This window comes from Armigeres subalbatus, chromosome 3, assembly GCF_024139115.2.
Source record: "Armigeres subalbatus isolate Guangzhou_Male chromosome 3, GZ_Asu_2, whole genome shotgun sequence".
Taxonomy (NCBI): Eukaryota; Metazoa; Arthropoda; class Insecta; order Diptera; family Culicidae; genus Armigeres; species Armigeres subalbatus.
This window is the reverse complement of record NC_085141.1, coordinates 46,840,654-46,853,986: the sequence shown is the minus strand read 5'-3', so window position 1 is coordinate 46,853,986 and position 13,333 is coordinate 46,840,654. Positions and strand designations below refer to the sequence as shown.

Below are 13,333 nucleotides of genomic sequence, written 5' to 3'. Positions count from 1 at the left end.
CCGGAAGCCTCCTTTCAAGAGGTCCGGAAGCCTCCTTTCAAGTGAAAGTTCTGTAGGAAGCTTGAAATGTTTGAATAGTACGATTACTAAGGGTTTTGAGTTTTTATTACACCCAGGTTTTGTACGCGGTTGGATATCATCAATTTCTCGGTTAAGCCGAACTTTCACAGCTTTAATCTTAAACGACTAAAACAAACCGTGTAAAAAAAACCTGAGTGTATTAACAATTAAACGAATTGGGAAATACGTCCTGCAAAGTTAAAATCATATCTTGCATGTTATAGCACTCCCTTGGCCGAATATACAATATATTCTATTCAGTTTGATTGAATATTTACCTTTCCAGAATACATTAAACAATCCGTGTCATACCTGCAATGGGAAGAAAAAGAAAAATGATTAGTTAATTTGCAAATGTGTTCAAATCTAGCATATTCGCAACAATTATTGTAGCCCAGCCATGTCAACGCGGGGGATCACGCAAAACCACAATCATTCCAAACTCCATCGGGGAAGCTTCTAGCTATATGGCTTCATAAAAAACGGTCAAGCGCGTGTCCCGCTCTGGGTAGCGGTTTGCTATCGCCATCGTCTAGTTCGACATTATCATTAGTATCTATAGCATTGTTGTTGAGCATGCACTTCAAACTGTAACAGCCCGATGTTTGTTTGATCTGTCTCCCGCTCGATATCTACCACCTCATTCGTATATGCGAATTGCCGCCGTCTAGTCTGTCGGATGACACGATTGCCCTTACTTAACTATGGTCGCTAAATGTGTACTACAGAACCGGCATGGCTCCCCGAACAATACGATGCCAGTACTGCCGATAAGGTTATGTTATGATGATATAGTAAGAGACAAAAAACTTTAAAAGTTGATCAGTCGAATAAGACGTTTTTCCGGAGAAGCAATTTTGCTGAACGTTTGGACGAAATGGTCGTTTAGCAAATAGGGCCATTTGGCCGAAAATGTTATTTAACTAAACGGGTAATACGGCGAAAAATGTCGTCTGGACTTCGAAAAAGTGTGAAGCGATTAATGATAATTGGGAACTCATATGGAAAAGTAAGAAATGCGAAGTGGGAAGTAAAATGTCTTACTTCTCATACCTCATTTCTCACTTCTTACTTCTCGCTTGGTACTTCTTACTTTTCAAAAAGCACGCAGAACCCACCAAGCATACATTTTTAGGAGTTTGCATTGCATCGTTTTATCGCTCATCCAGCGATTGATTTGAAATATGATTTTCGTAATTGTGTCTTTGAAAATGCTTCAAAGCAAATGAAATATTTCGTTGCTTACCAAGGCGACCTCTCATAGATCACCTTCCCAACTAAAAACTTATTTCTTTCCCGTGATACACACGGAGATGCAGAGGATTTCTCGGTAACTTGTAGCAAACTAATTTTCTCGTTATCGGTTATGGAACTAATTTTCTCGTGGTCCGCATCGTTATTCGTTTTAAATTGAAGAAACTTCAGAGCATGTACCTTGAGAATGGTTTTCTAATCGCAAGACTACTATTGAATAAGTGTGCTTTTTGTTGTTTCTCGGCTAATAACAACTAGCAACTGCGAATTGTACAATCAATCATACCATGCTAAGCAGAGAATTAAAACAGAAATGATATCGTGAATAAGTCCCAGATAATTGCTTTCTTCTCATAAGACGGAAAGACCTTTAACGTATTCTTTGTCTGGTGCTTAAAGAGTATCAAAAGATTCAAACAAATTTTATACAAACATTTCAATCAAAAGTACTAACTAATTACTGAATGAGATAAAAACCAAATAAAATAGACGGCTGAATAAAAAATTCAGAATTGATATAAAAATATTATGATCATCGGCAACTATAGAATAAAAAATCTCCATAGTATAGCGTTACACTAGTTGCATCCCACTCCCCAATAGTTGCCGCCTGGAGAAGGGGATTTACGTCAATGCTGGCGTTGCTGCTGGGTGCACGTTGGGATTTCTCTTATGCAACGTTCCAGCTCTTATTCCTGCGGTCGATCCCACCCCACTTGCACAACAGTCGTGCTATTGCGAGACCGGTAATATGGCAGAGTGGCTAGTGAGCGAGGGAGCCACACGTCCGCGCGTGGTGTTACTGCGCGACGGGATAAAGCCGGGAAAATTGACTCTCGCATTAGGCCGGCGTCGCCGCCGCCACCACTATATTGTCGGCCACTTGGGTGGGTTATGTAAAGACCGGAGATATACGCTGGATAAATAGATAAACTTCCCGGAGGAGCAACACCTTGCGATGTTAGAGCAGAGTGGTTGGATAATTGTTTTGCCTTAGTTGGCACATTGTTGTTTGATAATGGGTAATTGCGACTGGCCGGGAACTCGTAACGGCGAGAAGCGTGAGGATGGAAAATTTTTGCACATGGATGAGCGATTAGTGGTCGATGTAAAATGTCAAACGGTGATTGCACCGGTTTTGGGATGCTGAATACCAACACCATAAGGATGAACGTAATGGAGGAAAGAATTACTTACTATTCATAATTAATTACGTATCAATCACTTATCAAATGGTCACACATTCTGTGTACTATAGGAAAAACAAGCTTTGCGAAAAACCAGATTAGATAAGCAATTAGTTACGTACGTGAGGAAAGCTTACCGTTGTTGATCACAAAGGGGTTAATCAGCGATGTGACACTGAGCAGCAATTATTGCTAAATTATTGGTTCATCAAAATAGGCAATTGAAAATATCCGATCTTATTATAAAAAAAGAAACGTATTGGTAGAGCGTATACTCCATAATTGAAATTAGGTACCCGACTAGAGTAAAGTAACAGATTTATAATAGATTGTGTTATTTAGGTAGGAATATGCTTTTTTTTGTAACGAATTCTGTTTTAAATTGTGTTACATTAGTTTGTAGTTTTCTCGTACCTGTTACTTCCATTTGCAATTTATATTACCTATGAAATTTATTAGGAGATACTACTGCCGTCCCAAGCATAATTGTCCCATGTCATTTTAAAGGAATGATTTTTTACTACGCTGACAGTCACCTGAAGTAACCATCAATGGATTCAAGAGCAAGAATGGATTATTGGCAAGTCTAGATATGATGTGTGTTGAAGAAATAACTTGTTTAGGCAAATACGCCACCGCCAGCACAATAGGAATGGCACCGTCAAAAATTAACATGGGACAACTATGCTTAGCACGGCAACACAGTTATTAACTTGCTGCCTTTAATTGTTAATTGTTAGTTCAGCTTCTTATTTGAACTAGAAGTGTACATGGTATGTAGTTCAATAATTGTATTCCTTGGAAGCAAATTGCTGTGCTGTCGCGCGAGCATTATATGTTACTAGTATTAATCAAAATTACTACAAAATGGAATCGCTTTCCAATCACCTTACCAATGGAAGCAGGAATAAACATATGCAAAGCTCATTTGTCCAGAATTCACTCTACCTGCCACTGTATGTTTAATTTGAAGTCAGGTTAACGTAATTGAAACACATTCTGTTTGAAGTATTTAATAATTAATCCAGTAGTTAGAAGGTTGGTGATCAATTTTTTGTTTCGATAACATTTTCCAATAATGGTGGGGAAACCACAACTTAGGGGCAAGCCAGAGTAAACGCGTTGAGCGATGCAACGCGACTCACGTAAAAGAATAACAATCATTATCAACAGGCTGTCAAATTGCATTGTCGCGTCGCGCCGAATCGCACGTCGCGTTTTCTCTGGCTTGCCCTTTACTCTTGAAGACCTGCTTCTTTTATGCATTACAAATCATGCCATTTCCAGAGATAAAAGTTGAACACTTTTCGTCCCTGCTTCATAATCCTCAATTGCGTTAAAAGCCTTTTCAGTAACCCTAGAAATATTAGATATTGTTAAATGTATTTATTTAGGTCTTGAAGTTATAAGAAAATCTATTCTAGAAATTTGAGGCCTAGAAGTAGCATAGAATATTTTTGACATCTCTTTATTTACGATTAAAATTTAATTTTGTCAAAGCTGACTAGATGAGTTCCAATTTTTTCTACTTCTCTAATGTCAAATCGAGAGGCACTCAAGCCGCCATTATCGAACGCAAAATACTGGAACGGATAACCATTACTTAATTATAACAACATTTGTTATCAAAATTATTACATATGCAGTTTCTTAAACAAACGGTGCAAATGTAAACAACAGTGTTAATTCTTTACCACCTTTTTGTTATGGCGAAGCAATCTTTATGAACAGTTTCCATTTCGATATTTTGTTTGATCGATTTTGATCGCCGTGCCGTGGAAGAGGCTTTTGTGCCTTTTAAGAGGGAGACAGCGAGGATTGGACTCATGATCAATTCCAGCTAAAGGAAGTATATGGAAGTATATGGAACGGTATCTGGCGGCGCCGCATGAATCACGAATTGTACCACGTGTATAAAGGGCTGGATATTATTAAGCTTATTCAACACGGCAGACTACGGTGGGCTGGTCACGTTGTTCGTATGCCGAAAGAACATCAAGCGAAGATAATATTTAGTAGAGAACCCGGAAGAGGCTTCGTGGAAGGCCGCGTACACGATGGCTTTTTGCAGTTGAAGAGGACCTGAGGGCGCTCAATGTTTCAGGGCGACTGGAAGCGATTGGCCCACGATCGAGTCCAGTGGAGAAGGATAGTCCATTCGGCGTAGGTTCATCGAAGAGCTGTAGCCCATCAAGTATCAAGTAAGTATTTTGTCAAAACAAAATACTCAATCATGCAACACAACAATGTAACGATGTGGTTCGCTTGAGACAGCCGTATGGAGCTCTTGGGACCTGCTTGGGTCCAGCTTGATCGTTTGTTTAGTTTTTTTTTCGATATAACTGTCAATTGAGTTGATTGAAGCGCCGCACTCTAGATGGATTCCAATGCAAGCTAGATGACACTTTAAAATGTGTGAACGCTGTATAGGATGTTTATTGATTTCGAGATTATTTTTGAATCCTAAAATATTTCAAAACCATGTGAATTAAAAAGAAATACCAGATTATACAAGTAATCTTATAGAAGTAGAAAGCTTCTTCCTCGAAATCCAATAAATGTTACTTTGTTTAGTTTGTTCTGAAGAAAATGTGTATAGGTTTTCCTGCTAAAGTTAATTCATATTATACAACAATGACCTACAGCATTTTCTGCGTTTTCCTTCTTGAATAAATTGCGTTTCATATAATAAAGATAAACTATTCTTTTACAAAAATGCAGTTGAACGAAAGCAGTGTCGTAGCCAAACGATTTGTCTTCCTTCTCCGTGGAAAACAGGCTTTGCACACCGATAAAGAATCAGCGTCCTTCCGCCTAAAGAAACAAACACTGAATGATCTTCATTTATATTCTGTCACCCTTCGAACAATCTTGAATTTCCTGTCAGCCTACTGCGATTGAATTTCAAATTTCTTTTCATTAGCTTCTTAGTAAGCTGGCATTTCAAATACCTACTACGATTGAATTTCAAATTTGTTATCTTTTTTTCATTACTGTCATTTGAAAATATTTTAGTGTATTTATTTATTTTTATTATGAAATAAGAAATACATTTTACTTTATCAAAAAATGCGAATGATTTATTCAGGCTCACTTTATTCCCCACAAGCAGTATCTGCGAGCTAGAATAAATACAATTCATATTATTCGAAATTACAATAAGTAGGAAGCCAATTTCGCTTTGATCACATAGTATGGACTGGTTTTGAGATTATAAAGACAATGTTTGTCGGATGGTTTGACTTACTGACTTCAAAGTCAGTCAGAACCAATTAGCTTTTGTTATTTTGTTAAAAGCAATTTAATGAGAAAAAACAGTTTAATCCACCTAGCGGCGATGATGCCTGTCTCGTACATCATATAAAAAATGCATTTAAAAAAATCATATTAGAATGGTCAAAAAAGCACTTTAAAAGAATAGATCGCATGTTTCTATAATTTTTTATGTTTTCGCATCAATTAATATGCATTGCCACCATTCCTAAAACTTTTTATTTTCGATTTTGAAATTTTTTTGGGTTGGTGGGCTCCCAATACAAATAGAACACTATTTTCTATTAAATATCTTGGCTGTGCATTAGGAAATTTTTGAGCTATATTCTTTTGAAAAAATCAGTAGAAAAAAGTTTAACTCTTTCCGAATAATTTAAATAATAATTTTAACTCTTCCAGAACAATTTTGAGAAAACTAAGTATGCAATGTGGGTTTTTGTTATAAAGTCTACATGTCCATAAAGTTTCATTTCTAATAAAATATGTGTGTTCTGAGGCTAATATATTTGTATATCTGGGATTCGTGAAAACAGTTTTTTGTTTATGATTGTAATTCTGGAAATACAGAAATTCCGAAATAAATCAAACGCTTTGAAAGAAATTTATAAATTTCTGAAAAAATAATTCTTGTCGAGGAATTTTTGAGGAGTTACTGTGTTTTTATGCTGAAAGTAAAGAAATCATTTCAACCTTTACGTCCCTGATGTCTGTTTTTAAGGGCTTCAAAAAATTCCTTCGAAAAAGCTCGGATGAATCCCTATTTTTGATTCATACTAGATTTGGGTCAATCCTCAGTGAGGTTCCAGAATTATTCCAGAATCCATTGGCCATTTACAAATTTAAGTCAAAACCGGTAGCGTGGCACCTCACACATCATGATTTCACAAAACAATGATGAGAATATAGTTTTAGGGTTCCTGGGCCACTCGAGCTCAGTCCGGCCACATCAATCATAATCCGGTGGACCTCCGGAATGGCCAATTCATAAATTGAGCCACAATAGGTCGCGCGACACCTCAAACATCATGATTTCGCAAAACGATGTGATCCTTGTTGGGAATGAAACGATGTTGGGGCCCTCCTTAGCCGTGCGGTAAGACGCGCGGCATACAAAGCAAGACCATGCTGAGGGTGGCTGGGTTCAATTCCCGGTGCCGGTCTAGGCAATTTTCGGATTTAAAATTTTCTCAACTTCCCTGGGCATAACAAAATCATCGTGTTAGCCTCATGATATACGAATGCAAAAATTGTAACTCGGCTTAGAATCCTCGCAGTTAATAACTGTGGAAGTGCTTAATGAACACTAAGCTGCGAGGACACTCTGTCCCAGTGTGGGAATGTAATGCCTATAAGAAGATAAGAAGAAGGGAATATAATGACCTATATCCAGACAAAATTTCGTTTAAATCAAAAAAGTTTTTTTTACAAATCGACTTTTAATTTTTAATTTTTTTTTTCTTTGTGGGTCGCAATTTGGAATTTTTTAAATATTTTTATTCGAAAATTTGACTGATTTTGCGATATTCACCCATACAACACCTTTTTATGACATTTTTGAGCTATATTCTTTTGATATATCAGTAAAAAAAAGTTTTACTCTTTTCGAATAATTTAAATAATATTTTTAACTCTTCCAGAATAATTTTGGGAAAACTAGGTAGATGAACAGACGGCTTTGGCAGGTTTTGTTCTATTATTGGCAGGGGGATTTTTGTCGACCGAATTTTATGAAATTTGGCCACAATATTCTTTGATATGCAAAGAATGTTTGGGCCAAATTTGAGCATAATCAGTCATAAAAACCCCCCTGCCAATAATAGAACAAAACCTGCCAAAGCCGTCATTAACCCTATGCAATGTGGGTTTTTATTACAAAGTCTACAGGTCCAGAAAGTTTCATTTCTTATATTTGTTTCAGAGCTAATATATTTGTATTTCTGGGATTCGTGAAAATAGTTTTTTTTAAATTTCAACATTTATCTTTATGATTGTAATTCTGGAATTTCAGAAATTCTGAAATAAATCAAACGCTTGAAAGAAATTGATAAATTTCTGAAAAAAATAATTCTTGTCCAGGAATTTTTGAGGAGTTTCTCTGTTTTTATGCTGAAAATGAAGAAATTGTTTCAACTTAACCTTTCCGTCCCTGACGTAAGGGCTTCCAAAAATTCATTCGAAAAAGTCCGGATGAATTCCAATTTTTGATTCATACTAGATTTGGGTCAATCTTCAGTGAGGTTCCAGATTTATTCCATTTACCATTAACCATTTACAAACTTAAGCCAAAACCGGTAGTGTGACCCCTCACACATCATGATTTCACAAAACAAATGATGGGAATGGTAGTTTAAGGGTTCCTAAGCCGCTCGAGCTCAGTCCAGCCACATCGATCATAATCCGGTGGACCTTCGGAATGGCCAATTCATAAATTGAGCCACAATAGGTCGTGCGACACCTCAAACATCATGATTTCGCAAAACGATGTTGGGAATGATATTTCTAGGGTTCCAAGGCCATTCGGATTCAATCCGGCTGCAATCCGGGGGACTTCCGGAATGGACATTTCCTAAATTGAGCCAAAATAGGTCGCCTCAAACTTCATGTTTCACAGAGTAATGGTGTGAATGATATTTTCAGGGTTCCTTCGCCACCTCAAAATTAGACGAAGTCCCCCGGATTATGAGCGATGTGACCCTAAAATTATCATTCCCATAATTGTTTTGTGAAATGCTGAAGTTTGAGGTGTCACACTTACTTTTGACTTAAATTTTTAAATGATCACTTTTTTTCCGGGGACAACTGACCCCGAAGGATTCTGGAACCTCACTAAGGATTGACCCAAAATCGAATGCAACTTGTGGCGAAGGAATCGGTTAAGAAATGTGGTTATTACAGCAGTTTTAATTTTTGGAAGCCCTCAAAAACAGACATCAGGGACGGAAAGGTTAATCTGGCTACTCAGTCTTTAAAGATTGAGACAATTTTTTTTACTTGTCCAACGTTTCGGTACGGGGTTGTTGTCTTCTTCAGCGGAAACTATAATTAATTTGGTAATGAGTTTCGTGTTATAAATGGGTGTTTAAATTCGGCCTACAATAATATGTTTGTTCCTTGTCTGATGTTTGTCCTAATAATAACTGTCTACTATGGATATTTGTGGTACGTTCATTGAAATTTAGAAGAAATTGTTTAACTGTTTAGATAAAACGGAACATTAGGAATTTCTGAGCTTATAAAAATTCCTTATAACAAGAAAAAAAACTATAAAAATGTTAAAACTCATTCAAACGGCATTTCATAAATCCTTTTTGCCTTTCTCGTACAACAAAGTTGTACCGAAAGGCTATCATTTCACTCCGAAAACGAACTTTTGATAAGAGCTCCGGAGACCCACAGTGTTATATACCAATCGATTCAGCTCGTCGAGCTGAACAAATGTCTGTCTGTCCGTGTGTGCGTATGTGTGTGTATGTGTGTGTGTGCACAAAATGCCATAAAAAACATTAGCCAATTTTTCTCATAGAAACTCTTAACCGATTTTCTTGCAACAAGTTGCATCCGACAGAGACTAAAACGCTGTTGATCACTATTGAATTTCATAATAATTGCGAATTGCAAAAAATAGAAAATATTAAAATAGTGATGAGACATAGTCACATAGAACAATAATGTGTTATAAAAATTGCCCTGCATCTATGAATATTTATCCGTGGCTTGCTCCCATTAAGAGTTTCATCGTACTATCAAGATGCTCGTGTTGCACGCATTTAGGCGTAAGTATGCTCTTCGTTCAGTTTCATAGTAATATGAAACTGTCCGAAAGTCAAAATTCGAACATAGGAAATTCGAGAAACTTTTGGCAGCGCCATCTGTCGTCTACTAGTGTAAATTTTCTATCATAAAATTAGACGGTGTAACTGTTTTGCCTTTCTTGTACATCATCGAGGTGTAAGCGTAAAGGCTACATTTATTACCTTTTTGCGCGAGAAAGGCACCATCACCGCTAGGTGGATTAATCTGGGTTTTTTTATTTAAAAAAACAGAAAGATTGTTTAAAAAAGACAAGATGTTAGTTAGCGTGGTTTTAACAACACCGAAAAATTTATTGACCGTTTGCAAGAATAAATACTAAATACATCACTTGTCATAAGACGAGTTCGTACCATCCCATTTAATTCCACCACTTGATTGTACCTTGACAGATACGTATTTCGTATCTAAATACATACCCTTCATATGTTGCCGGATCCATTTCTTCTTAGGTGGAGGTGCCGATGTCCTTTGGTAGCATTCCTCCAAGGTCTCATCCGCCGGCCGTGCGGTAAGTGTTTTGAAGCTAAAATCCTGAGGCTCGTTTACCGTTGCCTCGTCAACGTCATCGTCATCGTCCGGAAGCGGGGGCACACAAGCCATCTCATATTCTTCACTTTCTTCCGCGGGAACGTCCGGTTCATCTCCGTCTACGTCTATGGGACTTTCAGATTGCGCTGGACTGGCAACTTGTTGGTCAGATTGCGCCAATGTAGGCGGCGTATACGAGGCTAAACCCTTGTTACAGTTACTCAGGCAGATGTCGTAGTACTGGTTGTTCATCAACGTTTTGGAAGCATTTTTGCGGAGTTTTGTGTTCGCTATGCAGCTTTTGGACAACGGTTTACATTCGGTAGGCACGGGAACGGCTGGGTAGTAGTTGTTGAGCTGCTGCCCGTAGGCTGCGGCTGCCGAGGCGGACGAGGCCGAATTGGTTGGAATCGGAAGATACGGTGCGGCGCGGTTGTTGTAGATCTTGATGGGGATCTTGGGATGGGCAAAATAGTAAGGAGAGTAAGGTATGCTGTATGGAGAAGTTGATGGTGGCGTGTGGGGCGAACACTTGGAAACACCGTTGGGGGGTGTAACGATTCGAGCCTTGTAGCTGGAGGATGTCGGACGGAATTTAGATATGGAAGGTGGGGCACAGTTGACTGTTTGAGCAGGATCGTTATAACCTTTACCGAGAATGGACAACGAAGGATGTCCTACATAGGGAGGGTAATCACTGTTCAGATTCACGTTGCTCATGCTGAAGCAAATTCCGACGTCGGTTACCATCGTGTTTGTGTAGAAGGGTGCTCCTCCCTGAACGGATAGTGGTGAATGAGTAACAGGTGGCGTAACCGAACGTTGATAGTTCCGAAATCCCTGGGTCACAACAGGATGAAGCTGCTGCGTCGGATAGTATCGGTGTTGTCTTATCTGGAGTGGCTGCTTTTGCTTCGTAATAATGGAGTAGGGAAAGCATTTGTCCTTATCTCCACCACTTTCATAACTGAAGGCACTACGCCTTGGTTCGCTGTACATCGCAAATCGCGAATCTTTTGTATATTTGCACTGACCTTATCACGCTAGGACGTAGATGTTACACCTTCAAAATAGTTCCTGTGGACGCAGCTGAGCAACACGATCGTGGACTTGAGGACGTTTGTATCACAGACGCTTACTGATATCTATTGGCATTCTTCTTCCTTAATAATATCACTTGATTGCACACACTAATAACAAAACGCTGAGATAGATTAAAATTCCGAAAATCTTTTGATATCTCTCTCCTTTCTGAATTCGGTCACCAATAAACACTAACTACCGGGTTTCGAAATGCTTTGATACGCGAATTGAACTACTGTCCGAAAACGATTAGACTAGAATATCGCAATGTTTGGAGTCACTTGCAGATTCTCGACGACGACGACGTTGTGATCCTCATGCTCTAAGCGGAACGAAAGAAAAATGTTAAATTTTCCTCAAAGTGGTAGCGATTGTAAAGAGCAAAGCGAGAGGACAAAAGTCCATCCGAACGCGTCGAAGAACAGCAGTAGACTGCCGGGCAAAGCCAACCAGGGCCCCCCGAGTACAACTCGCCTCAGTATTTCTTCGTGGGACGGAGAGCGCGAGAGCTGAGCCGGCGACGTGCAATTCAATCAAAAGCTAATAAACCTACGATTCCGAACGCTGTTGATTCCGACGTCGCTTCGTCGTCTAGAGGTTCAGTATGTCGAGAATGGAAACGCATGGTGGTTCACCAGGGCAATGTTGTTATCAGTCGGAAAATGGTGCGAGAATATGCAGCAGTAGTGAATGGTGCTGAGTAGGTAAAGCTCTCTTGAAATACATAATTTTGCAACAACCCCGCTGAGAATGCAAAGAAGCTTCGTGTTTCACAAGCATCGTGTGGTTTATGTGTTTTACGGGGGTTGAAATCCGTTTTCCGTCTCTATCAATCACCTCGTGCTCGTCCGTTGGGGGCAGTTCGCAATTGCAGAGGTGCTCATCCTCTCGTTGGGAAAATAAGAGAAGCTACTACAGTACGACATTGATACGCAATTCAAATCAGATCATATACAGGGTTACGTCAACGTCAACGTCAAATCGTATTTTGCAATGCAACGAGGTAAGTAAATTGAAGGAGTGCTACCAATAGCAAAACATAGCAACATTATCATACTTATAACACAGATAAACAGACACAACACATGAAACATTTACCGATCAAAATTATCGCCATGAAAACACTAAACACTAACTAATATGTTGTTGACTTAAACTGGGGAAAACGACGAACCTGATGACGATAGTGGGAAAACGTCAAATATGTATAAAGGTTCCCCCAAACACACGCGACGCGATTCTATCGCTTGGCGACAGCGATTATGTCGCCGTTGGTATGGAAGCGTAAATGAAACATTGCCTGCTGCGACCCAAAGATAGAATCGCAGCGACTAGTTGTCGCCGTCGCGGCGATGGAATCGCTTAGGTCTGGGGGACCCTTAACACTGAGACGTACGAAATACCGCTTGGCCAATCAATGAACATTCAAAATGACCGAAAAATCTGTGTACGATGTAGTTACATTTTTTTTTAAAGAATTACTTCTGTTTGTCAGTGTTTGTAGTGTATATGTTGGTCCGGAACAGAAAAAAAATAATTATTTAAAATTTGTGAACAAATTTACATAAAAAGCTTAAAATCTATGTTCAGGCATATCTGTCTGTACTGTATGTACAAAAATATGCATTTTTTTTCAATCAATATAACTTACGAACGGGCTAACGGATTTGCAACGCTGTCTTGGGATTCTCAGTGTTTGCATTTACGAAGATTTAATCAGTTTGACGTGAAAATTGAAAAAAATGTTAAAATACAATGTTTTCATGAGTTTTGAATCCATAACGCCATAAAGCTCAAACTGAAATCGATCTAGCGTGAAACGCCGCAACAACTGAAAGATTGACAGTTGAATCGAATAAAATTCGAACGAGACAATAATACGCTCTACGCTACGGTTAAGTGTGTGAATCGGAATGTTGACCAAATAAATTCGAATTTCAAATGTAGCTTTCATCCCAGTTCAAGTGGCCCTGCGCGTGCAACCATTTACTGTGTTTGGCATACCCAACTGGATGCATATTGTTTGCCTTGCCCAGTCGAAGCGGAATCAATTGTTTTGCAATGAACTACTTTGCAAGAACATTTGAGCTCCGCCCGAAGCATTGTCTTGGACATCGATTAATTTGCCTCTAATC

The 13,333-nt window shown here is 38.8% G+C and overlaps 1 protein-coding gene across 7 annotated transcripts in view; it reads right to left on the bottom strand.

Annotated features, from left to right (window-relative positions):
• LOC134226805 (mucin-5AC-like) overlaps positions 1-13,333 on the bottom strand; it is a 77,778-nt gene that overhangs the window by 51,581 nt on the left and 12,864 nt on the right. For 2 of the 7 annotated variants that reach the window (XM_062707796.1, XM_062707798.1), the window contains exon 1: positions 10,004-11,599. The exons of 2 other annotated variants lie outside the window; for them this stretch is intronic. In XM_062707796.1, the coding sequence (XP_062563780.1) occupies positions 10,004-11,114 (1,111 nt within the window). In that variant the 5' untranslated portion in view covers positions 11,115-11,599. Of the gene's footprint in view, positions 1-10,003; positions 11,604-13,333 lie in introns of those variants that run through there. 3 more of the 7 variants (XM_062707795.1, XM_062707797.1, XM_062707801.1) reach the window with 2 other exon arrangements.